At 48.8% G+C, this 26,025-nt stretch overlaps 1 protein-coding gene across 1 annotated transcript in view; it reads left to right on the forward strand.

Moving 5' to 3' along the window:
• Positions 1 to 14,333: 14,333 nt before the first annotated feature.
• The window catches only part of LOC138283068 (GTPase IMAP family member 9-like), a 135,313-nt gene continuing 123,621 nt past the window's right edge, over positions 14,334 to 26,025 (forward strand). The window contains exon 1 of the mRNA XM_069221215.1: positions 14,334 to 16,907. Within this exon, the coding sequence (XP_069077316.1) occupies positions 16,500 to 16,907 (408 nt within the window). The 5' untranslated portion in view covers positions 14,334 to 16,499. The remainder of the gene's footprint in view (positions 16,908 to 26,025) is intronic.

Genomic DNA, 26,025 nt, shown 5'->3' on the forward strand with positions numbered 1-26,025 from the left:
GCCACTGCAACCTGAGTGAAATAATGCACACATTATTTCACAGCCATTTTTCACTGCACTTAAGTAACTTATAAGTCACCTATATGTCTAACCTTTACCTGGTAAAGGTTAGGTGCAAAGTTACTTAGTGTGAGGGCACCCTGGCACTAGCCAAGGTACCCCCACATTGTTCAGGGCAAATTCCCCGGACTTTGTGAGTGCGGGGACACCATTACACGCGTGCACTACACATAGTGGTGACCTATGTGTAACCACTATGTGTAGCTTCACAATGGTAACTCCGAATATGGCCATGTAACATGTCTATGATCATGTAATTACCCCCTCTATGCCATCCTGGCATAGTTGGCACAATCCCATGATCCCAGTGGTCTGTAGCACAGACCCTGGTACTGCCAAACTGCCTTTTCAGGGGTTTCACTGCAGCTGCTGCTGCTGCCAACCCCTCAGACAGGTTTCTGCCCTCCTGGGGTCCAGCCAGGCTTGTCCCAGGATGGCAGAACAAAGGACTTCCCCTGAGAGAGGGTGTTACACCCTCTCCCTTTGGAAAATGGTGTGAAGGCAGGGGAGGAGTAGCCTCCCCCAGCCTCTGGAAATGCTTTCATGGGCACATTTGGTGCCCATTTCTGCATAAGCCAGTCTACACCGGTTCAGGGACCCCTTAGCCCTGCTCTGGCGCGAAACTGGACAAAGGAAAGGGGAGTGACCACTCCCCTGACCAGCACCTCCCCTGGGAGGTGTCCAGAGCTCCTCCAGTGTGCTCCAGACCTCTGCCATCTTGGAAACAGAGGTGCTGCTGGCACACTGGACTGCTCTGAGTGGCCAGTGCCACCAGGTGACGTCAGAGACTCCTTCTGATAGGCTCCTTCAGGTGTTGCTAGCCGATCCTCTCTCCTAAGTAGCCAAATCATCTTTTCTGGCTATTTAGGGTCTCTGCTTTGGGGATTTTGTTAGAAAACGAATGCAAGAGCTCATCAGAGTTCCTCTGCATCTCTCTCTTCACCTTCTGCCAAGGAATCGACTGCTGACCGCGCTGGAAGCCTGCAAAACTGCAACAAAGTAGCAAAGACGACTACTGCAACTCTGTAACGCTGATCCGGCCGCCTTCTCTACTGTTTTCCTGGTGGTGCATGCTGTGGGGGTAGTCTGCCTCCTCTCTGCACTAGAAGCTCCGAAGAAATCTCCCGTAGGTCGACGGAATCTTCCCCCTGCAACCGCAGGCACCAAAGAACTGCATCACCGGTCCCCTGGGTCTCCTCTCAGCACGACGAGCGAGGTCCCTTGAATCCAGCAACTCTGTCCAAGTGACTCCCACAGTCCAGTGACTCTTCAGTCCAAGTTTGGTGGAGGTAAGTCCTTGCCTCCCCACGCCAGACTGCATTGCTGGGAACGGCGACTTTTGCAACTACTCCTTCCTCCGTGCACTTCCGGCGGAAATCCTTTGTGCACAGTCCAGCCTGCGTCCACGGCACTCTAACCTGCATTGCACGACTTTCTAAGCTGGTCTCCGGTGACGTGGGACTCCTTTGTGCAACTTCGGGTGAGCACCGTTTAACTCATCCTCGTAGTGCCTGTTTCTGGCACTTCTGCGGGTGCTACCTGCTGCTGAGAGGGCTCTTTGTCTTGCTCGACGCCCCCTCTGTCCCCAGACGCAATTGACGACATCCTGGTCCCTCCTGGGCCACAGCAGCATCCAAAATCCCTAACCGCACGATTTGCAGCTAGCAAGGCATGTTGCCGGTCTTTCGGCGGGAAAATACTTCTGCACGACTCTCCACTGCGTGGGGGATTGTAGGAGGCTGGACTGGCTTGTAGTGAGTACCAAGGGGTACTTGCACCTTGCACCAGGTCCAGTTATCCCTTATTAGTGTATAGGGTGTCTAGCAGCTTAGGCTGATAGATAATGGTAGCTTAGCAGAGCAGCTTAGGCTGAACTAGGAGACGTGTGAAGCTACTACAGTACCACAAGTGTCACTTGCACAATATCATAAGAAAACACAATACACAGTTATACTAAAAATAAAGGTACTTTATTTTTATGACAATATGCCAAAGTACTCACTGAGATACTTTGGCATATTGTCATAAAAAATAAAGTACCTTTATTCTTAGTATATCTGTGTATTGTGTTTTCTTATGATATTGTGCAAGTGACACTAGTGGTACTGTAGTAGCTTCACACATCTCCTAGTTCAGCCTAAGCTGCTCTGATAAGCTACCTTTTCTATCAGCCTAAGCTGCTAGAAACACCTCTTCTACACTAATAAGGGATACCTGCACCTGGCACCCTTGGAACCCACTACAAGCCAGGCCAGCCTCCTACACTAGGGAATTATATGGGAGTAGTAGTAAGCCGATGTGAATTGGTGAAATTGGTCACTAGCCTGTTAGTGACAATTTGTACAGAGAGAGCATAACCACTGAGGTTCTGATTAGCAGAGCCTCAGTGAGACAGTTAGTCACTACACAGGTAACACATTCATGCACACTTATGAGCACTGGGGCCCTGGAGAACAGGGTCCCAGTGACACATACAACTAAAACAACATATATACAGTGAAAAATGGGGGTAACATGCCAGGCAAGATGGTACTTTCCTATACACCCCTGTAGGAGGCTGGACTGGCTTGTAGTGAGTACCAAGGGGTACTTGCACCTTGCACCAGGCCCAGTTATCCCTTATTAGTGTATAGGGTGTCTAGCAGCTTAGGCTGATAGATAATGGTAGCTTAGCAGAGCAGCTTAGGCTGAACTAGGAGACGTGTGAAGCTACTACAGTACCACTTAGTGTCATATGCACAATATCATAAGAAAACACAATACACAGTTATACTAAAAATAAAGGTACTTTATTTTTATGACAATATGCCAAAGTATCTTAGAGTGTACCCTCAGTGAGAGGATAGGAAATATACACAAGATATATATACACAATAGCAAAAATATGCAGTATAGTCTTAGAAAACAGTGCAAACAATGTATAGTTACAATAGGATGCAATGGGGAAACATAGGGATAGGGGCAACACAAACCATATATTCCAAAAGTGGAATGCAAACCACGAATGGACCCCAAACCTATGTGACCTTGTAGAGGGTCGCTGGGACTATTAGAAAATAGTGAGAGTTAGAAAAATAACCCTCCCCAAGACCCTGAAAAGTGAGTGCAAAGTGCACTAAAGTTCCCCTAAGGACAAAGAAGTCGTGTTAGAGGAATAATGCAGGAAAGACACAAACCAACAATGCAACAACTGTTGATTTCCAATCTAGGGTACCTGTGGAACAAGGGGACCAAGTCCAAAAGTCACAAGCAAGTCGGAGATGGGCAGATGCCCAGGAAATGCCAGCTGCGGGTGCAAAGAAGCTTCTACAGGACAGAAGAAGCTGAGGTTTCTGCAGGAACGAAAAGGGCTAGAGACTTCCCCTTTGGTGGACGGATCCCTCTCGCCGTGGAGAGTCGTGCAGAAGTGTTTTCCCGCCGAAAGAACACCAACAAGCCTTGCTAGCTGCAAATCGTGCGGTTAGCGTTTTTGGACGCTGCTGAGGCCCCGGAGGGACCAGGAGGTCGCAAATTGGACCAGCCGAGAGAGGGGACGTCGAGCAAGACAAGGAGCCCTCTCTGAAGCCGGTAGCACCCGGAGAAGTGCTAAAAACAGGCACTACGAGGATGCGTGAAACGGTGCTCGCCGAAGTTGCACAAAGGAGTCCCACGTCGCCGGAGACCAACTTAGAAAGTCGTGCAATGCAGGTTAGAGTGCCGTGGACCCAGGCTTGGCTGTGCACAAAGGATTTCCGCCGGAAGTGCACAGGGGCCGGAGAAGTTGCAAAAGTCGCGGTTACCAACAATGCAGTCTGGAGTGGGGAGGCAAGGACTTACCTCCACCAAACTTGGACTGAAGAGTCACTGGACTGTTGCAGTCTCTTGGACAGAGTTGCTGGATTCAAGGGAACTCGCTCGTCGTGCTGAGAGGAGACCCAAGGGACCGGTAATGCCGCTTTTTGGTGCCTGCGGTTGCAGTGGGAAGATTCCGTCGACCCACGGGAGATTTCTTCGGAGCTTCTGGTGCAGAGAGGAGGCAGACTACCCCCACAGCATGCACAAGCAGGAAAACAGTCGAGAAGGCGGCAGGATCAGCGTTACAGAGTTGCAGTAGTCGTCTTTGCTACTATGTTGCAGGTTTGCAGGCTTCCAGCGCGGTCAGCAGTCGATTCCTTGGCAGAAGGTGAAGAGAGAGATGCAGAGGAAGTCGGATGAGCTCTTGCATTCGTTATCTAAAGTTTCCCCAGAGACAGAGACCCTAAATAGCCAGAAAAGAGGGTTTGGCTACCTAGGAGAGAGGATAGGCTAGCAACACCTAAAGGAGCCTATCACAAGGAGTCTCTGACGTCACCTGGTGGCACTGGCCACTCAGAGCAGTCCAGTGTACCAGCAGCACCTCTGTTTCCAAGATGGCAGAGGTCTGGAGCACACTGGAGGAGCTCTGGACACCTCCCAGGGGAGGTGCAGGTCAGGGGAGTGGTCACTCCCCTTTCCTTTGTCCAGTTTCGCGCCAGAGCAGGGCTGAGGGGTCCCCTGAACCGGTGTAGACTGGCTTATGCAGAATTGGGCACCTCTGTGCCCAACAAAGCATTTCCAGAGGCTGGGGGAGGCTACTCCTCCCCTGCCTTCACACCATTTTCCAAAGGGAGAGGGTGTCACACCCTCTCTCAGAGGAAGTTCTTTGTTCTGCCATCCTGGGCCAGGCCTGGCTGGACCCCAGGAGGGCAGATGCCTGTCCGAGGGGTTGGCAGCAGCAGCAGCTGCAGTGAAACCCCAGGAAGGGCAGTTTGGCAGTACCAGGGTCTGTGCTACAGACCACTGAGATCATGGGATTGTGCCAACTATGCCAGGATGGCATAGAGGGGGCAATTCCATGATCATAGACATGTTACATGGCCATATTCGGAGTTACCATTGTGAAGCTACATATAGGTAGTGACCTATATGTAGTGCACGCGTGTAATGGTGTCCCCGCACTCACAAAGTTCAGGGAATTGGCTCTGAACAATGTGGGGGCACCTTGGCTAGTGCCAGGGTGCCCTCACACTAAGTAACTTTGCACCTAACCTTTACCAGGTAAAGGTTAGACATATAAGTGACTTATAAGTTACTTAAGTGCAGTGTAAAATGGCTGTGAAATAACGTGGACGTTATTTCACTCAGGCTGCAGTGGCAGGCCTGTGTAAGAATTGTCAGAGCTCCCTATGGGTGGCAAAAGAAATGCTGCAGCCCATAGGGATCTCCTGGAACCCCAATACCCTGGGTACCTCAGTACCATATACTAGGGAATTATAAGGGTGTTCCAGTAAGCCAATGTAAATTGGTAAAAATGGTCACTAGCCTGTTAGTGACAATTTGGAAAGAAATGATAGAGCATAACCACTGAGGTTCTGATTAGCAGAGCCTCAGTGAGACAGTTAGTCACTACACAGGTAACACATTCAGGCACACTTATGAGCACTGGGGCCCTGGGTTACCAGGGTCCCAGTGACACATACAACTAAAACAACATATATACAGTGAAAAATGGGGGTAACATGCCAGGCAAGATGGTACTTTCCTACACAACCCCCCCCCCAAACGAAGGACAATAAGACTAGCCATGACCTGATGAGTCTTCATTGTCTAAGTGGAAATATCTGGAGAGTCCATCTGCATTGGAGTGGCTACTCCCAGGTCTATGTTCCACTGTATAGTCCATTCCCTGTAGGGATATGGACCACCTCAACAATTTAGGATTTTCACCTTTCATTTGTTTTAGCCAAAGTAGAGGTTTGTGGTCTGTCTGAACAATGAAGTGAGTGCCAAACAGGTATGGCCTCAACTTCTTCACAGCCCAGACCACAGCAAAGGCCTCCCTCTCTATGGCAGACCAACGCTTTTCTCTAGGGGTCAACCTTCTACTAATAAAAGCAACAGGTTGATCCTGGCCCTCAGAATTAAGTTGTGATAGGACTGCCCCTACTCCTAATTCAGATGCATCAGTTTGGACATAGAATTTTTTAGAGTAACAAGGGCTTTTCAGGACAGGTGCAGAGCACATGGCCTGCTTCAGCTCCTCAAAAGCTTTCTGACAGTTTGCTGTCCATAATACCTTTTTAGGCATTTTCTTGGATGTGAGGTCATTAAGAGGGGCTGCAATGGAGCCATAGTTCTTAATGAACCTCCTGTAATACCCAGTGAGGCCTAGGAAGGCTCTCACCCGAGTCTGAGTGGTAGGGGGAACCCAATCAATAATTGTTTGGATTTTCCCCTGAAGTGGTGCAATCTGTTCCCCACCAACAAGGTGTCCCAGATAAACCACCTTACCCTGCCCTATCTGGCACTTTGAAGCCTTGATAGTGAGGCCTGCCTTTTGCAGGGCCTCCAAAACTTTCCATAGGTGGACCAGGTGATCATCCCAGCTGGAGCTAAAGACAGCTATATCGTCCAAATATGCTGCACTGAAAGCTTCCAGCCCTTGCAGGACTGTGTTCACCAACCTCTGAAAAGTGGCAGGTGCATTTTTCAAACCAAAAGGCATTACAGTAAACTGGTAATGTCCTCCAATGGTTGAAAATGCAGTCTTAGGTTTAGCATCTTCTGACAATTTGATCTGCCAATACCCTGCAGTCAAATCAAAAGTGCTTAGATACTTGGCAGATGCCAGTGTATCTATGAGCTCATCTGCCCTGGGTATAGGGTGAGCATCAGTTTTGGTTACCAAGTTGAGACCTCTATAGTCTACACAAAACCGCATTTCCTTCTTTCCATCTTTGGAATGGGGTTTTGGTACCAGTACCACAGGAGAAGCCCATGGACTGTCAGAGTGCTCAACCACTCCTAGTGCTAACATTTTCTGGACCTCTTGCTTTATGCAGTCCCTGACATGGTCAGGCTGCCTATAGATCTTACTTTTGACAGGTAAACTGTCTCCAGTATCTATAGTGTGCTCACACCAAGAAGTGGTACCTGGCACAGTAGAGAAGAGTTCAGAGAATTGATCTAGGAGGTTTATGCAATTGTCTTTCTGCTCAGCAGTAAGACAATCAGCCAAAACTACACCTTCCACCAGAGCATCTTGTTCTGTAGAAGAGAAGAGATCAGGTAGAGGATCACTGTCTTCTTCCTGTTCCTCATTTGTTGCCATGAGCAGGGTGAGATCAGGCCTGTCATAGTAGGGTTTCAGGCGGTTGACATGGAGCACCCTAAGGGGACTCCTGGCAGTGCCTAAGTCAACTAAATAGGTGACTTCTCCCTTTTTTTCAACAATTGTGTGGGGACCACTCCATTTATCTTGGAGTGCTCTTGGGGCCACAGGCTCCAAGACCCACACTTTCTGCCCTGGTTGGTACTGAACCAAAACAGCCTTCTGATCATGCCATTGCTTCTGGAGCTCTTGGCTGGCCTGAAGGTTTTTACTGGCCTTTTTCATGTACTCAGCCATCCTTGATCTGAGGCCAAGTACATAATCCACAATATCCTGCTTAGGAGCTTTTAAAGGTTGTTCCCAACCCTCCTTTACAAGTGTGAGTGGACCCCTAACAGGGTGTCCAAAAAGAAGTTCAAAGGGGCTGAAGCCCACTCCTTTCTGGGGTACCTCCCTGTAGGCAAAAAGGAGGCATGGTAGAAGGATATCCCATCTCCTGCGGAGTTTTTCAGGGAGACCCATAATCATGCCTTTGAGAGTTTTATTAAATCTCTCCACCAGTCCATTTGTTTGTGGATGATAGGGTGTTGTGAACTTGTACGTTACACCACACTCCTTCCACATGGCCTTTAAGTATGCAGACATGAAATTGCTTCCTCTGTCTGATACTACTTCCTTTGGGAAGCCCACCCTGGAAAATATTCCCAGGAGGGCCTTTGCCACTGCAGGTGCTGTAGTGGTCCTTAAAGGAATAGCTTCAGGATATCTTGTGGCATGGTCCACTACCACCAAGATAAATCTATTGCCTGAAGCAGTAGGAGGGTCAAGGGGGCCAACTATGTCAACCCCTACCCTTTCAAAGGGAACCCCAACCACAGGCAGTGGAATAAGGGGTGCCTTTGGGTTGCCACCTGTCTTGCCACTGGCTTGACAGGTTTCACAGGACTTACAAAATTCCTTTGTGTCCTCAGACATCCTAGGCCAATGAAGCAATGGAACCAGTCTGTCCCAAGTTTTCATTTGACCCAGGTGCCCAGCTAGGGGAATGTCATGTGCCAGGGTTAGGAGGAACTTTCTGAACTCCTGAGGAATCACTAATCTCCTGGCAGCTCCAGGTTTAGGATCCCTATGCTCAGTGTACAAGAGGTTGTCCTCCCAGTAAACTCTGTGAGAGTCACTGACATCCCCATTAGCCTGTTTGACAGCTTGCTGTCTGAGACCCTCTAATGTGGGACAGGTTTGCTGTGCCACACTCAGCTCCTCCCTGGCAGGCCCCCCTTCGCCCAAAAGTTCAGCAGTGTCTGCTTCCAGCTCCTCTGGTGTAGGTTCTGCACAGGGAGGGAATTCTTCTTCCTCAGAAGTAGAATCCACTGTAGAGGGAGGGATAGTAGGAAGTGGTTTGCTTCTACTAGCCCTAGCTTTAGGGAGCACTTGGTCCATTGTTCCAGGATCCAAGCTTCCCTGTCCTTTTTGCTTTTTGGCCTGAGCCCTTGTCAAAGCAAAAATATGCCCTGGAATGCCCAGCATTGCTGCATGGGCCTCCAACTCCACATCTGACCAAGCTGATGTCTCCAAATCATTCCCTAATAGACAGTCTACAGGTAAATCTGAAGCTACCACAACTTTCTTTGGACCAGTAACCCCCCCCCCCAGTTGAGATTTACAACAGCCATGGGGTGGCTAAGTGTGTTGTTGTGAGCATCGGTTACTTGGTACTGGTGACCAAGTAGGTGTTGTTCAGGGTGGACCAGTTTCTCTATGACCATAGTCACACTGGCACCAGTGTCCCTGTAGGCCTGAACCTCAACACCATTTATTAGGGGTAGCTGCTTGTACTTATCCATATTAAGGGGACAAGCAACTAAGGTGGCTAAATCAATAGCCCCCTCAGAGACTAACACAGCCTCTGTGGCCTCCCTAACAAGGCCAACCGCAACTAAGTTACCAATAGTGAGCCCAGCTACTCCCTTGGATTGGCTATTAGTAGGTTTGCTCCCACCACCACTGCTATTAGTAGGGACACTAGGTGTAGCAGTAGGGGTCGTAGTGGTAGGAGGCTTGGTGCCTTTCTTTGGACAACTGGGATCTGTTGTCCAATGGCCTTTTATTTTACATAAATAGCACCATGGTTTCTTTTCCTTGTTCTGATTAAAAGAGGATTTGGGCCCACCACCCCCACCAGAGTGTTTTTGTGGGCCTGATGAAGACTCATTTTTAGATTTGTCCCCACCCTTGTCAGAAGACTTACCATCCTTCTTTTTGTTGCCATCTTTGTCACCCCCTGTATGAACTTTTCTGTTCACCCTTGTTCTGACCCATTTGTCTGCCTTCTTTCCCAATTCTTGGGGAGAGGTCAGATCAGAGTCCACCAAATACTGGTGCAACAAATCAGACACACAATTATTAAGAATATGCTCTCTCAGGATCAAGTTATACAGGCTGTCATAATCAGTAACTTTACTGCCATGTAACCACCCCTCCAAGGCCTTCACTGAATGGTCAATGAAATCAACCCAGTCTTGTGAAGACTCCTTTTTGGTCTCTCTGAACTTTATCCTGTATTGTTCAGTGGTTAAGCCATAACCATCCAGGAGTGCATTCTTAAGAACTTGGAAATTATTAGCATCATTTTCTTTCACAGTAAGGAGCCTATCCCTACCTTTTCCACTAAATGATAGCCATAGGATAGCAGCCCACTGCCTTTGAGGGACATCCTGTATAACACAGGCCCTCTCAAGTGCAGCAAACCACTTGTTAATGTCATCCCCCTCCTTGTAAGGGGGAACTATCTTGTGCAGATTCCTGGAATCATGCTCTTTTACAGGATGTCTATGGGGAATACTGTTGCTGCCACCATGGGTTTCTAAACCCAGTTTCTGTCTGTCCTTCTCTACTTCTAAAGTCTGTCTATCCAAATCCAGCTGTTGCTTCTTGAGCTTCAGTCTGGTTTGTTCCACTCTCAATCTATTGAGCTCCCTTTCTAACAAGCTGTCATCAGGGTGGGTGGGAGGGACATGCCTTGAAACAGAAGTATGGTGAGAATGGACAGAAGGAGACCTGTCCCTTACAGAAGCCACCCTAACAGCTTGGCTAACAGAAACATCACTACCAGTATGGTGAGAATAAATGCTTTTGCTATGATGTGAGACAACACTATTTATATGGTGTGGCTCATCATCATTACCAACTATGCTAGACTGTCTAGTAATGGGCAGGCTAGGAAGTTTCTTTCCTGAATCTTTTCCTGGGGGAGTCCCTGGATCAGATTGAGAACCATTAGCTACTTTTTCAACAGATGGGGCACTTATGGCCTTATCCTGTACTCTAAGCATGTTAATTAACAGTTCTAAGGAAGGATTCTTCCCTACACTCAAACCTCTCTCTATGCAGAGATTCCTTGCTCCTTTCCAGCTAAGGTGATCATATGCAAGTTTGGACAGATCAACATTTTGGCCTGTGCCAGACATTTTTGGAGAGAGTTAAAGTGATAGTAAAAGATAAAAAGTTTGTCAGAGCTTTTAGAAAGACAGAGAAAAAAAACTTTTTAAACTTTTTAGAACTTTTTAGAAAGTTAGAAGTACTTTTCAGCACTTAGAAAAGAGTGAAAAGAGGAAATGCAAAACTTTTTGGCAATGTGTATATACACTGACCTTGTTTTGTATATTTTTCTCTTATGAAAAGTACAATGACAAGAGTGGTAAGTAGTCTCAAAGCACTTATCCCACCGCTGCACAACCAATGTAGGAGGCTGGACTGGCTTGTAGTGAGTACCAAGGGGTACTTGCACCTTGCACCAGGCCCAGTTATCCCTTATTAGTGTATAGGGTGTCTAGCAGCTTAGGCTGATAGATAATGGTAGCTTAGCAGAGCAGCTCAGGCTGAACTAGGAGACGTGTGAAGCTACTACAGTACCACTTAGTGTCATATGCACAATATCATAAGAAAACACAATACACAGTTATACTAAAAATAAAGGTACTTTATTTTTATGACAATATGCCAAAGTATCTTAGAGTGTACCCTCAGTGAGAGGATAGGAAATATACACAAGATATATATACACAATAGCAAAAATATGCAGTATAGTCTTAGAAAACAGTGCAAACAATGTATAGTTACAATAGGATGCAATGGGGAAACATAGGGATAGGGGCAACACAAACCATATACTCCAAAAGTGGAATGCGAACCACGAATGGACCCCAAACCTATGTGACCTTGTAGAGGGTCGCTGGGACTATTAGAAAATAGTGAGAGTTAGAAAAATAACCCTCCCCAAGACCCTGAAAAGTGAGTGCAAAGTGCACTAAAGTTCCCCTAAGGACAAAGAAGTCGTGTTAGAGGAATAATGCAGGAAAGACACAAACCAACAATGCAACAACTGTGGATTTCCAATCTAGGGTACCTGTGGAACAAGGGGACCAAGTCCAAAAGTCACAAGCAAGTCGGAGATGGGCAGATGCCCAGGAAATGCCAGCTGCGGGTGCAAAGAAGCTTCTACAGGACAGAAGAAGCTGAGGTTTCTGCAGGAAGGAAAAGGGCTTGAGACTTCCCCTTTGGTGGACGGATCCCTCTCGCCGTGGAGAGTCATGCAGAAGTGTTTTCCCGCCGAAAGAACGCCAACAAGCCTTGCTAGCTGCAAATCGTGCGGTTAGCGTTTTTGGACGCTGCTGAGGCCCAGGAGGGACCAGGAGGTCGCAAATTGGACCAGCAGAGAGAGGGGACGTCGAGCAAGACAAGGAGCCCTCTCTGAAGCCGGTAGCACCCAGAGAAGTGCCAAAAACAGGCACTACGAGGATGCGTGAAACGGTGCTCGCCGAAGTTGCACAAAGGAGTCCCACGTCGCCGGAGACCAACTTAGAAAGTCGTGCAATGCAGGTTAGAGTGCCGTGGACCCAGGCTTGGCTGTGCACAAAGGATTTCCGCCGGAAGTGCACAGGGGCCGGAGAAGTTGCAAAAGTCGCGGTTACCAACAATGCAGTCTGGAGTGGGGAGGCAAGGACTTACCTCCACCAAACTTGGACTGAAGAGTCACTGGACTGTGGCAGTCTCTTGGACAGAGTTGCTGGATTCAAGGGACCTCGCTCGTCATGCTGAGAGGAGACCCAAGGGACCGGTAATGCAGCTTTTTGGTGCCTGCGGTTGCAGGGGGAAGCTTCCGTCGACCCACGGGAGATTTCTTCGGAGCTTCTGGTGCAGAGAGGAGGCAGACTACCCCCACAGCATGCACAAGCAGGAAAACAGTCGAGAAGGCGGCAGGATCAGCGTTACAGAGTTGCAGTAGTCGTCTTTGCTACTATGTTGCAGGTTTGCAGGCTTCCAGCGCGGTCAGCAGTCGATTCCTTATCAGAAGGTGAAGAGAGAGATGCAGAGGAACTCGGCTGAGCTCATGCATTCGTTATCTAAAGTTTCCCCAGAGACAGAGACCCTAAATAGCCAGAAAAGAGGGTTTGGCTACCTAGGAGAGAGGATAGGCTAGCAACACCTGAAGGAGCCTATCACAAGGAGTCTCTGACGTCACCTGGTGGCACTGGCCACTCAGAGCAGTCCAGTGTGCCAGCAGCACCTCTGTTTCCAAGATGGCAGAGGTCTGGAGCACACTGGAGGAGCTCTGGACACCTCCCAGGGGAGGTGCAGGTCAGGGGAGTAGTCACTCCCCTTTCCTTTGTCCAGTTTCGCACCAGAGCAGGGGTAAGGGGTCCCCTGAACCGGTGTAGACTGGCTTATGCAGAATTGGGCACCTCTGTGCCCAACAAAGCATTTCCAGAGGCTGGGGGAGGCTACTCCTCCCCTGCCTTCACACCATTTTCCAAAGGGAGAGGGTGCCACACCCTCTCTCAGAGGAAGTTCTTTGTTCTGCCATCCTGGGCCAGGCCTGGCTGGACCCCAGGAGGGCAGATGCCTGTCTGAGGGGTTGGCAGCAGCAGCAGCTGCAGTGAAACCCCAGGAAAGGCAGTTTGGCAGTACCAGGGTCTGTGCTACAGACCACTGGGATCATGGGATTGTGGCAACTATGTCAGGATGGCATAGAGGGGGCAATTCCATGATCTTAGACATGTTACATGGCCATATTCGGAGTTACCATTGTGAAGCTACATATAGGTAGTGACCTATATGTAGTGCACGCGTGTAATGGTGTCCCCGCACTCACAAAGTTCAGGGAATTGGCTCTGAACAATGTGGGGGCACCTTGGCTAGTGCCAGGGTGCCCTCACACTAAGTAACTTTGCACCTAACCTTTACCAGGTAAAGGTTAGACATATAGGTGACTTATAAGTTACTTAAGTGCAGTGTAAAATGGCTGTGAAATAACGTGGACGTTATTTCACTCAGGCTGCAGTGGCAGGCCTGTGTAAGAATTGTCAGAGCTCCCTATGGGTGGCAAAAGAAATGCTGCAGCCCATAGGGATCTCCTGGAACCCCAATACCCTGGGTACCTCAGTACCATATACTAGGGAATTATAAGGGTGTTCCAGTAAGCCAATGTAAATTGGTAAAATTGGTCACTAGCCTGTCAGTGACAATTTGAAAGAAATGAGAGAGCATAACCACTGAGGTTCTGGATAGCAGAGCCTCAGTGAGACAGTTAGTCACTACACAGGTAACACATTCAGGCACACTTATGAGCACTGGGGCCCTGGAGAACAGGGTCCCAGTGACACATACAACTAAAACAACATATATACAGTGAAAAATGGGGGTAACATGCCAGGCAAGATGGTACTTTCCTACAACCCCTGTCCTTCAAATATGAACAACTGATGGCCTAGTCCTTCTCGGATAGCACAACCAGAGTGTGAAACTCGTTACCTGCAACATACGCTCAGTCGCCAGGGACCGCCTCCCTGTGACTGTCAAGATGGAGCTGAAACCCCTTCTCTTCCAGTGACGGTTCAGCAAAGACACAGCCGTGAACTCTCGCAACACAAGCTTCTGCGCAGCAACCTTTGTCCTCAAGAAAATCTGTGCCTTTTACGACTCTAGAAGAAGGACTCGGGCTGTAGCTTGAAAGGGAATCTTTGGTGGGCGGAGTCAGGTGCTGAGCGCACTGGGTTTGCTCCGCCCCTGGGGAGGGCTTGAGAGGTGACGTGCCTGGGTGGAGGGAGGGCCAGTGCCGTGGAGAGGGTGAAAAGCAGCAGAAGCCGCTCCACTGACAGCAGAGACTTCACTCACCAGAGAACCTCTCAGAGCAGCAGGACCAGCTCCACTGACAGCAGAGACTTCACTCACCAGAGAAGCTCTCAGAGCAGGTGACCCTCCCCACTGACCGCAGAGACTTCACTCACTCACCAGAGAAGGTCTCAGAGCAGGTGACCCTCCCCACTGACAGCAGAGACTTCACTCACCAGAGAAGCTCTCGGAGCAGGTGACCCTCCGCACTGACAGCAGAGACTTCACTCACCAGAGAACCTCTCAGAGCAGCAGGACCAGCTCCACTGACAGCAGAGACTTCACTCACCAGAGAAGCTCTCGGAGCAGGTGACCCTCCGCACTGACAGCAGAGACTTCACTCACCAGAGAACCTCTCAGAGCAGCAGGACCAGCTCCACTGACAGCAGAGACTTCACTCACCAGAGAACCTCTCAGAGCAGCAGGACCAGCTCCACTGACAGCAGAGACTTCACTCACCAGAGAAGCTCTCAGAGCAGGTGACCCTCCCCACTGACCGCAGAGACTTCACTCACTCACCAGAGAAGGTCTCAGAGCAGGTGACCCTCCCCACTGACAGCAGAGACTTCACTCACCAGAGAAGCTCTCGGAGCAGGTGACCCTCCGCACTGACAGCAGAGACTTCACTCACCAGAGAACCTCTCAGAGCAGCAGGACCAGCTCCACTGACAGCAGAGACTTCACTCACCAGAGAAGCTCTCGGAGCAGGTGACCCTCCGCACTGACAGCAGAGACTTCACTCACCAGAGAACCTCTCAGAGCAGCAGGACCAGCTCCACTGACAGCAGAGACTTCACTCACCAGAGAACCTCTCAGAGCAGCAGGACCAGCTCCACTGACAGCAGAGACTTCACTCACCAGAGAAGCTCTCAGAGCAGGTGACCCTCCCCACTGACCGCAGAGACTTCACTCACTCACCAGAGAAGGTCTCAGAGCAGGTGACCCTCCCCACTGACAGCAGAGACTTCACTCACCAGAGAAGCTCTCGGAGCAGGTGACCCTCCGCACTGACAGCAGAGACTTCACTCACCAGAGAACCTCTCAGAGCAGCAGGACCAGCTCCACTGACAGCAGAGACTTCACTCACCAGAGAAGCTCTCGGAGCAGGTGACCCTCCGCACTGACAGCAGAGACTTCACTCACCAGAGAACCTCTCAGAGCAGCAGGACCAGCTCCACTGACAGCAGAGACTTCACTCACCAGAGAACCTCTCAGAGCAGCAGGACCAGCTCCACTGACAGCAGAGACTTCACTCACCAGAGAAGCTCTCAGAGCAGGTGACCCTCCCCACTGACCGCAGAGACTTCACTCACTCACCAGAGAAGGTCTCAGAGCAGGTGACCCTCCCCACTGACAGCAGAGACTTCACTCACCAGAGAAGCTCTCGGAGCAGGTGACCCTCCGCACTGACAGCAGAGACTTCACTCACCAGAGAACCTCTCAGAGCAGCAGGACCAGCTCCACTGACAGCAGAGACTTCACTCACCAGAGAAGCTCTCGGAGCAGGTGACCCTCCGCACTGACAGCAGAGACTTCACTCACCAGAGAACCTCTCAGAGCAGCAGGACCAGCTCCACTGACAGCAGAGACTTCACTCACCAGAGAACCTCTCAGAGCAGCAGGACCAGCTCCACTGACAGCAGAGACTTCACTCACCAGAGAAGCTCTCAGAGCAGGTGACCCTCCCCACTGACCGCAGAGACTTCACTCACTCACTAGAGAAGGTCTCAGAGCAGGTGACCCTCCCCACTGACAGCAGAGACTTCACTCACCAGAGAAGCTCTCGGAGCAGGTGACCCTCCGCACTGACAGCAGAGACTTCACTCACCAGAGAACCTCTCAGAGCAGCAGGACCAGCTCCACTGACAGCAGAGACTTCACTCACCAGAGAAGCTCTCGGAGCAGGTGACCCTCCGCACTGACAGCAGAGACTTCACTCACCAGAGAACCTCTCAGAGCAGCAGGACCAGCTCCACTGACAGCAGACTTCACTCACCAGAGAAGCTCTCAGAGCAGGTGACCCTCCGCACTGACAGCAGACTTCACTCACCAGAGAAGCTCTCAGAGCAGGTGACCCTCCGCACTGACAGCAGACTTCACTCATTCAGAGAAGCTCTCGGAGCAGGTGACCCTCCCTCAGTCTCGCGCTCCTGCTGGAGAGATGGCGGCTGCAGACCCCGTGCAGAGCCTGCGGGAAGCGCTGACCTGCTCCCTCTGCCGGGACTTGTACAAACATCCGGTGACCACTGAGTGTGGACACATCTTCTGCTTCTGCTGCATCGCTGGGTACTGGGGGAGAGAAGGACACCGCCCCCGCTGCCCTCAGTGCAACGCGATCTGTGTACAAGAGACACTCAGACCCAACAGGCAGCTGCTGAGGGTGGTGGAGCTGGTGAGACAGCTCCCTGGGCCAGCAGAGAGACCCCCCTGGCAGAATCTGTGTGGAGAGCACCAGGAGCAGGTGACTGTCTCCCGTCACGGGGGGGGGCCCTGCCTGATCTGCAGCATCTCAGCGGGGCCAAAGCGTGAACCTCGCGGGCCTCTGGAAGAGTCCGACCCGCACTCCGAGGTAAGAAATCCCCCTACTTCATGCCAGCGCTTCATTTATTAATACAATCGTTAGTATCGAGCCCAAAGCTTTGTTCAGCAGCGCAGCGGCCGGCGCTGTCAGAGGTTCAGGTTGCGTAGTCTGAAGCGCTGGGGGAGTGGGACTGGCCGTGCCGTGTGCCCATTCAGCCAGCGCTTTGGAACGGGAGTGCTCTGACTCTAGGCGCTAGAGGCCACTAGCTGAACATGACCCGGTCTCACACTGTGGCTTGTGACACCCCAGAGACGTCCACATCACCTGCCACTGAGCAACGTTAGGCGCTAGGAGGGCGGGGGACATTGTTATGTCTCGGGGCTGGGGTTGAGGGCAGAGAACGGATCTGAGTGTGTGAAGCCCTCCCGGTTTGTGGGTGAAGTCTGGTACACCCGCATAAAAACCAGGCGAGATGCCTCGCGGCCGTGCCTTCTGCAGAGGAGTCAGAGACCGTCTCACTGCATGTCTCACTGATGAAGACAGTCAGTCTGCTGTATCAGAAGCTAGACTCCCCCGTGACCACATGATGCCTCGTGGCCCTGTGTTCTGGCAGAGGATGGCTCCTCCCGGGGAGGCTGCCCCTCCAGCATTGTTTGGGGGGCGCAGAGACTGTCTCACTGCATGTCTCACTGATGGAAACAGTTAGTCCTTACTGCCACGACTGGACGCAGACATCAGTGTCGGCCGCCCAGCCGACTGAGTCACTGCCTACTGCAGCGCTTCGAAGCCACATGGCTGTGCGTGGGGACGACCCCGCCCACCCGCGATGCCATAGTGTACTCAACCTGGAGTCACACCGGGTGTGTACTGCCGTACGTCTTCGAATGACCACACTGGTTCTGTACAATGCTTCTTGAATCCGCCAACTGTGTGACATCCTGGTGGGTGCTTCGAGGAGCTGTAGAGCCGGCGAGTGACGAGGAGCTAGCTGCATACGTATGAACTTTGCAAATGACTCAAAGAGCGGAGGAGGGATACTAGAGGGACAAACGGACGAGGTGATTGTATGATATGGAGAATTATATTGGAAATGAAGAAAGGTGCGGTTAATATTGCTTGAGTTCGAGGATGACCCCAGTTATAGTTCACAGAAGGGGAAAAGATGAATGAGTGAATTGGTAGATGAAGCAAATATGCAGGGAGCAGTAATGGGGAAATGAATGCGTGAAGGAATGAGTGCTCTTATAACCACCTGATGCACGGACGGGTGGAACAGTCGGCTGTATTGTAAGAACCACAGACTGATGAATGTGTGAATGAGAGGAAGTTGAATGCCCGATGGTAGAGGGACACGATGATTCCACTGTATGAAGGAGAGAACGATGAACAGATTAATACAATGACCACAATCTCCTGATGAATGCATAGATGAGCCGATCATGTATTCTAGATGATTTGAGGAGTGAGCTGAGCGGCCATACGGATCAGAGCTTGGAAGAGAGAGGGAAGAATGAATGAATGCAGAATGAGAGTTGGGTGAAGGATACTGGATACTCCATGGAAAGATGACATGATGTCATCACTGTAACTAGGGATGGGTTAGTGGGTGAATGAATGGATTCTGGCTCGTGCAGAGGGCTGGCGCCTGCCTCTCCTGAGGTGAGTAGTATTGACAGTTGGCACTCAGGGAGATGCCTTGTAGAAAGAACTGGGATCACCCAGCGCCACTCCTCCTTGGGTAGTGAAGCAATCATAAAGCGCTATGTGCACTGGCCCTTGCTGCTAGGCCAGATTACCCCCTCGTGCGAGGGCCATGGCGCGTTTCTCCCAGCGCTTTGGCTTGGGAAGTCACAGCAATGCAGAGCCAGCGTGTCCTCTCTTGATTTGACGGGTGTCTCCGCTCAGGCGTTCGAGCTCCCGCCTGCTGGCAGGGATTGATAGCCTCCAGCACAGCCGGCAAGTTTCCAGCTTGTCTATGTGGGACGTTTCTGGTTATTACTAGTAACGTGCTAGCAGTGCTTCATTTGAGCCGGTGGTTCCCGGTGTGGAGCACCGACACTTATTTTCTGCCTCAAACAATTACTGCGAGCAAAAGACAAAAATGTGGACGAAGGAGGGAGAGAAAAACGAAAAAGCGTCACATAGGGAGAAAGGAGAAAGCTGCAGGAGTGAGCTGAAGGGGGGCAGGGAGTGGCTGTAAATGGATTGAAGAGGCCCTAGATGGCTTCGGGATTACGCTCCCTCAGTATTCGGTGCTCCCACATTTAAATGCAGCAGCCGCATGTTTCAGAGAGAGCTTCAGGCACCGGCATGTGTTTATTTACAAATTAAGCACTACTTATTAGGGCTATGTATGTGTAACATATCAAGGACATATGTGTGACAATTTGAGTAACACTTTTACCGTGAATGGAATAAAGCAGTTATAACTACTACATAACACAAGTATCTCAGAACACTCACTTTGTACAATAAATAGTTTAGGAATTGCCTAAAAACAGACAAGAAAGCAAAGTGATCTAGTATGAAAAGCCACTTTTCCATCATCCGTCTATGCGTCAGAACATGGACACACGCACAGACAAATACACAAACATGCACACAGAAGCTGTGATTGCAAACTGCTCTCTTTTGTTTACTTTTGCAAAACGTTAAATCAGGTAAACATGTTTTTTTATTTTTAAAACATGTATAATCTGGTACATGAATAGCACAGAAGAATTCAACCAAAACTACAATTCCCAGAACATATTCTGCTGTAAACCACAGTAGTAGACTAGACCAGGCTTTTTACAATAAGAAGTTGTGGTGTAACATTAGCCCCCGTAGTCTGTGTTCCATTCCTTGATGATTTATTAGTTTCTGCATCTTCTTTCTCAAAGACACATCTCCATGTGCAAACTGTGTGAAGTCTGCTGCAGAATCATGGGTTTCTGCTGAAGTGTAAAAGACTGACTTGCATTCCTACCAGACTCTTCAATCCTTAGGTGCAGTGTCCAATTTCTCCTCAAACATCGGAATCTGTGGTCACAGGAATTCAACAAGTCCATCCCAGGCACTCTTTCGATGAACACAATTTGCAGTGGTGGGTAATTTCGAACAAGCTCAACAGGGAATGTCACTAAGGACAGACATCAATTACCAGGCTGCAACCAGGTTTCAAATCTTAGCTGCTTGGCTCAGACCATAGGTATCTCCTCTCTTTGGAAGCGATTCATCATCTAGGTTGGGAGAATGGGCTTGCGGATTGGTCGAGCAAGATGCTCCCATCTTCTTATTTCAGGAGCTCATTCAGACATACGGTCGCCCTTAAATCAACATGTTTGCATCAGAGGAGAATGTGCTACTCCACAGGTTCTGCTGTCTGTCTCCCTCACACAAGGCTTGGGATCAGGATGCCATCTCCCTCAGATGGCCAAATGTTCTGATCTATGTCTTTCCTCCAATTCCCTTACTCTCCAGGGTACTCAGGAAGGTGATCAGGGAGCAGGTCCAGGTTCTTCTTCTTGCCCTGTTTTGGCCTCGCAGACCATGGTTTTCACTCATAGGTAGTCTGGCAGTGGAAGAATCCCAAATTTTACATTAAATCCCTATCCTTTGAAAATTCCCCTTTTACCAGAATCATTCCTTCTCAGGCTGAGACTAGGGGTCTGGAACTTGAGAGGGCACAATTAGCAGAGCTAGGGTGATCTGAGGAGTAGCTGGTTACATTCAACTATCTAGGACGCCTTCGACCCTTAAAAACTATCCCAGTAACTGAAAAAAAAATTGAAGTTTGCTGTTTGACAGGGGGTAAGAGCTCCTTCTTACCACCATGGATTTTGGATTTTCTAGAGAATGGGTTTATTCTTTAAGTTTCTACTTTGCGCAGTCAAGGTACAGCTATTCGGCCATTCCTGAAAGCAGGGATTTTGTCTGTAAAGGAACTGATTAACAGGTTACTTAAAAGATTTGCTAGCAGAAGGCTTGGTATTCATTTTCCTCTGCCTGAGTGGAATCTTCCATTCATTCTTAAGACCCTTCAGGGTCCTTCTTTCGAGCCACTTTATTCAGTCCAGTTGAAATGTCTTACCCTGCAAGTGTTCTTTCTTGTAGCCATCACTTCTGGTAGACGACTGGGAGATATTAGGGCTTTTTTAGTTGATGAAAGTTACCCAGGATTTTTCCCAGACAAGGTTTAATTGCTCACAGACCCTTCTTTCCTCCCAAAGGTGCAATAGCTTCACTTTTTGAATGTTCATAGGGCATTATCAATTCACAAAGTTCGTAGTTCAGACATGAGGAAGGTTATATTGATATGTGCCACCTTTGGTACAGTTAACAAAGGTTTAGGTTAAATTCTTCTGCCCTAAGAAGATGGGTCAAGCAGATGGCTTAAGTCATTACCCTCTTTGGCGCTAGGTTGAGCCGAGGTCGACAAGGGCTATCTCCTGCTCCTGGGCAGCATGCAAGGGCTTGTCTCTAAGGACATCTGTACTGCTGCCACTTGGGCTCCCCACACACTTTTGTCTGCAGTTTTATAATAATTATTAATACACTTCAAGCACTTGGGGGCAGATTTATCAGCATTTCACACAATGGAGTACAGAATGACACCTTGCATAGGTTCTTCATGCGTGGCAGCAAGGCTTGCCGTATTTCTCAAGCAGGTACATCAGCCGTGTCTTCATGTTTTGAGATCTCGGAAGGGGAAATAGGTTAGTGATCTCCCATTTTAGATGTTGTCCAGAAGTTTTACGACCTTTCTAGAGGTTCTCATTGCTCAAAAGGGTTAATACTTGATATTTATCTCTTTCAATGCACTTCACTGCTTGGGTTTACTCCTGACAAAGTGTCACTTAAGTGTCACACATTTGATCATTGAATGTCACTCATAAGTTCACTGAAACCATTGAAGTGTCACATATAAGCAATCTGAAACCTTGCGGCCTGGTCAGTACAGTGTCCCAGCTGGAGCCGGCCTCAGTGTCAATGACTACGATGTGCTTCTGTTACGTGGGGAACTTCTCTGGTCCTCTGGTGTAAATTGTTTCAGTGTTGCCCATAGATACCCCTCAATTATGGAAAGCAGATAAAGATGCTGATATATATATATATATATATATAGTATTTCTATAGAGTAGATGATTACGGCCTAACTCTGCCTCCAACTTGTATTTTATTTCTTTGGAATGTAATTAAATGGATTCAGTAGAAGTGGTCACATTTTGTGCGTCCACTTCAACTGAATACATTGGTATTTTGCAAAACAACCTATGTCGTAATATATCTGTTCCCAAAATGTCAAAACTTTGCATAGTACAGCACAATTCAAAGCACCGCATCAATATGCACTGTTAGACCTGACAGCCTTAGGGTGGTCACCCCCAACGTTTTGCCTGCCTCCCTCCAGTTTTATGACACTGTTTTTGCTGGTTTTAGGACTCTGCACACTTTACCAATGCTAACCAGTGCTAAAGATCATATGCTCTCTCCCTTAAACATGGTAACATTAGTTCATTCCCAATTGGCATATTTGATTTACTTATAACTCCCTAGTAAAGTGCACTCACTATATGTGCCCAAGGCCTGTAAACAAAATGCTACTAGTGGGCCTGCAGCACTGATTGTGCCACCACATAAGTAGCCCCTTAACCGTGTCTCAGGCCTGCCCTTGCAAAGCATTGGTGTGCAGTTTCACTGCCACTTCAACTTGGCATTTAAAAGTACTTGCAAAGCCTTAAACTCACCTTTTCCTACATATAAGTCACCCCTAAGGTATGCTCTAAGTAACCCATATGGCAGGGTGCTGTGTAGGTAAAAGGCAGGACATGTACACATGTGGTTTATATGCCCTGGTAGTGAAAAACTCCTACATTTGTTTTCCACTGCTGTGAGGCGTGCTCCTTTCATAGACTGGCATTAGGATTACCCTCCTTCCCTTTTGAGTGGAATATTCTGATCTAAAAGTAGTAATCAGGTCATATCTAGTATGACCAGTATGGTACTAAAAAATCCAGTTTGTTGGTGAGGTTGGATTTTCTATTACTATTTTAGAAATGCCACTTTTAGAAAGTGAGCATTTCTCTGCAATTAAATACATCTGTGCCTTGAGCGTGTCTCCAATCCATGTCTGGGTTGGGCTGGTTGACAGCTCCCTTGTGCATTTTACCCAGACAATCACAAACATGCAGTCACACCTGCACTCATCTGCATACTGAATGGGTCTTCCTGGGCTGGAAGGGTGGAGGGCGTCACTTACATTTCAAAGAGCTGTGGCCTGCCCTCACACAATGGACTGCCAAACCCTGTACTGGGACCCTGGAAGACAGGACCACACTGAAAGGGGACCTTATGCACTTAAAAAACACTCTTTGAAGTCTCCCCCACTTCAAAGGCATTTTATATCAGGGACCCAGGTATAAAACCTGGGTCCCTGACCCCACCAACTCAGACACTTTCTGGATCTACCCCTACATCTGGACCTGAGGTACTGCCTGGCTGCCCAAAGGACTCATCTGGACTCCTTTGCTGCAAAGGACTGCTGCCCTGTTGCCTTGCTGACCTCTGTCTCTTCTGCAAAGTGCTCTCTAAGGGCTTGGATTGAGCTTGCCTCCTGTTTCCTGACATCTCAGGGCCAAAAAGACTTTAAAACTTCATGAAAATCCTTGTACGCCAAAAATCAATGCATGGCCTGCCAGAAACAAGGCACAGCCTGCTTTGCAACCGAGAAATCACTGCACAGCTGAACCGGTACAACACAGCCCGTCTTTCTGAGTGAAGAAGTCGATGCAGCGTCTGTTGTGCGATGGAAAATTCGAAGCACAGCCATCCAGATCGACACACCACCTGTGTCTTCTTCCAAAACACATCAAGGATTTCCCTGCATCGTCCCTGGGTCAAAAAGGAACCCCGCATCGCAGTGAGGAACTCGGACTCCACGCCAAAAATCAACGCAAACCCTGTGCTGCATGGAAAGAAAGGACCCAACGTTTGTGCCATGACGGGAAATCCAAAGCATTCCTTATTTTTCCATGCATCTCCTCCTCTGCCTTTCTCCGTGCATGTACATTTTTGTTGCACACCAGGTACTTTGTGAAATCAAGCAACAACTGTTATTTCTTTAAAAAGTCATATTTCAACTTGTGCTTATTTCATCTTAGTCGTTATGACTTTATTTTTTTCAGACAAATGTTATCTATTTTTCTAAACACTGTCTGGTGTATTTTTGTGGTGTTTTCACTGTGTTACTGTAGGAAAATAGCCTCTTTATAGTATGGTTAGCCCCACGTTTTGCATGTTTGTCAGTGTGTTTGACAGTATTCACTGAGATCCTGCTAACCAGGACCCCAGTGATTATGCACTCTCCTTTTAAACTTGCTTGCTGGAACTTATTTCATCCCACATTTGGCACACTGGTGCTACAATATATATTCCCTAGTATATGGCACCTAGGTACACTGGGCATTGGGGTGCCAGGGGATCCCTATGGGCTGCAGCATATATGATGCCACCCATAGGGAGCCCAGTCAAAGTGTCCTGCAGGCCTGTCATTGCAGCCTGCGTGAAAAGGTGCAAGCAGCCTTTCACTGCTACTTTACTGCACCGGGTCACTTATGAGTCAAACCTATGGTAGGCCCTTCTAGCCCAGAGGGCAGGGTGCAAAGTATCTGTGTGTGAGGGCACCCGTGCACTAGCAGGGGTGCCCACATGAACTCTATCTGCATTTTCCTGGACTTTGTGAGAGCAGGGACGCCTTTTTACACGTGTACTGGACATAGGCCAATACCTATGTCCAGCTGCCTAATAGTAACTCTGAACATAGGTATGTTTGGTATCAAACATGTTGGAATCATACCCCAATTCTTTTGCAAGTATTGGTTGTATGATTCCATGCACTCTGGTGGCTTCTTAGAGGACCACCAGTATTGCTCTTACAGAATTCTGAGGTTTTCCAGGCACCCAAAGCTGCTGCAACCCCACAGACAGGTTTCTGCCCTCCTGTTGCTTGAGAAGCTCAAGTCAAGGAAGGCAGAACTTAGGATTTTCTTTGGGAGAGGGATGTTACACCCTCTCCCTTTGGAAATAGGTGTTACAGGCTTGGGAGCGGTAGCCTCACCAAGCCACTGGAATGCTATGAAGGGTACGTTTCGGGCCCTCCATGCATAAACTAATCTACACCGGTTCAGGGACCCCCAGTCCCTGCTTTGGCATTAAACTGGATAAAGGAAAGGGGAGTGACCACTCCCTTGTCCATAACCACCCCTGGTGTGGTGCTCAGAGCTCCTCCAGAGGGTCCCTGGGTTTTACCATCTTAAATCCAATGTTGGCAGGGAGCTCTAGGAACATCTGAGTGGCCAGTTCAGTCAGGTGACATCAGAGCCCCCTCCTGATAGGTGGTCACCCAGCTAGGTGACCAATCCCCCTTTCAGGGCTATTTAAGTTCTCTGTTTTGAGTGGTTCCTCAGATTCGGCTTGCAAGATATCAGCAGGATTACTTTGCAACCTTCTCCTCACAACATATGAATAAGTTTCCGATTAACGATTAACGATTCCGCAAAACATCACCACTAGGGAGCGTATGGCACTTAATGATCTGGTCCGAGACAAGGACATCATAATAAAAGAAGCAGACAAGGGAGGTAATATTGTTATCATGAACCGGGTAGACTATATATCGGAGATCGACAGGCAACTACAAAACAAGGAAGCATATTGTAGACTAACCAACAATCCCATACCAAGGATTGTTAGGGATATAGAAATCAAACTGTCTACATGGAGGGATATGGGCCTGCTAACGGAACTGGAGTACAAATACCTATTTAATCCAACACCGAGTTACCCGTGTATCTATATACTACCTAAGATTCACAAAACAGCTGACTTCCCCCCTGGGAGACCGATCATTTCAGGGATCAACTCTCCGACTGAGAGACTTTCGGAATATATAGATTTATTCCTACAACCGATTGTTCAAAACCTCCCTTCATACATTAGAGATACCAAACATCTACTCTCTTTGATTTCTGATTACCAATGGACAGAGGGACATCTTTCAGTCACCCTGGATGTGACATCTCTATACACATTCATACCCAAAAAATCAGGCATAATGGCCATAAAACATTTTTTGGACAAAAGGGAGGCCACCTATCTGCGACACTCAGATATGTTACTTGCTCTT

The sequence above is a fragment of the Pleurodeles waltl genome, chromosome 2_2 (assembly GCF_031143425.1).
Source record: "Pleurodeles waltl isolate 20211129_DDA chromosome 2_2, aPleWal1.hap1.20221129, whole genome shotgun sequence".
Taxonomy (NCBI): Eukaryota; Metazoa; Chordata; class Amphibia; order Caudata; family Salamandridae; genus Pleurodeles; species Pleurodeles waltl.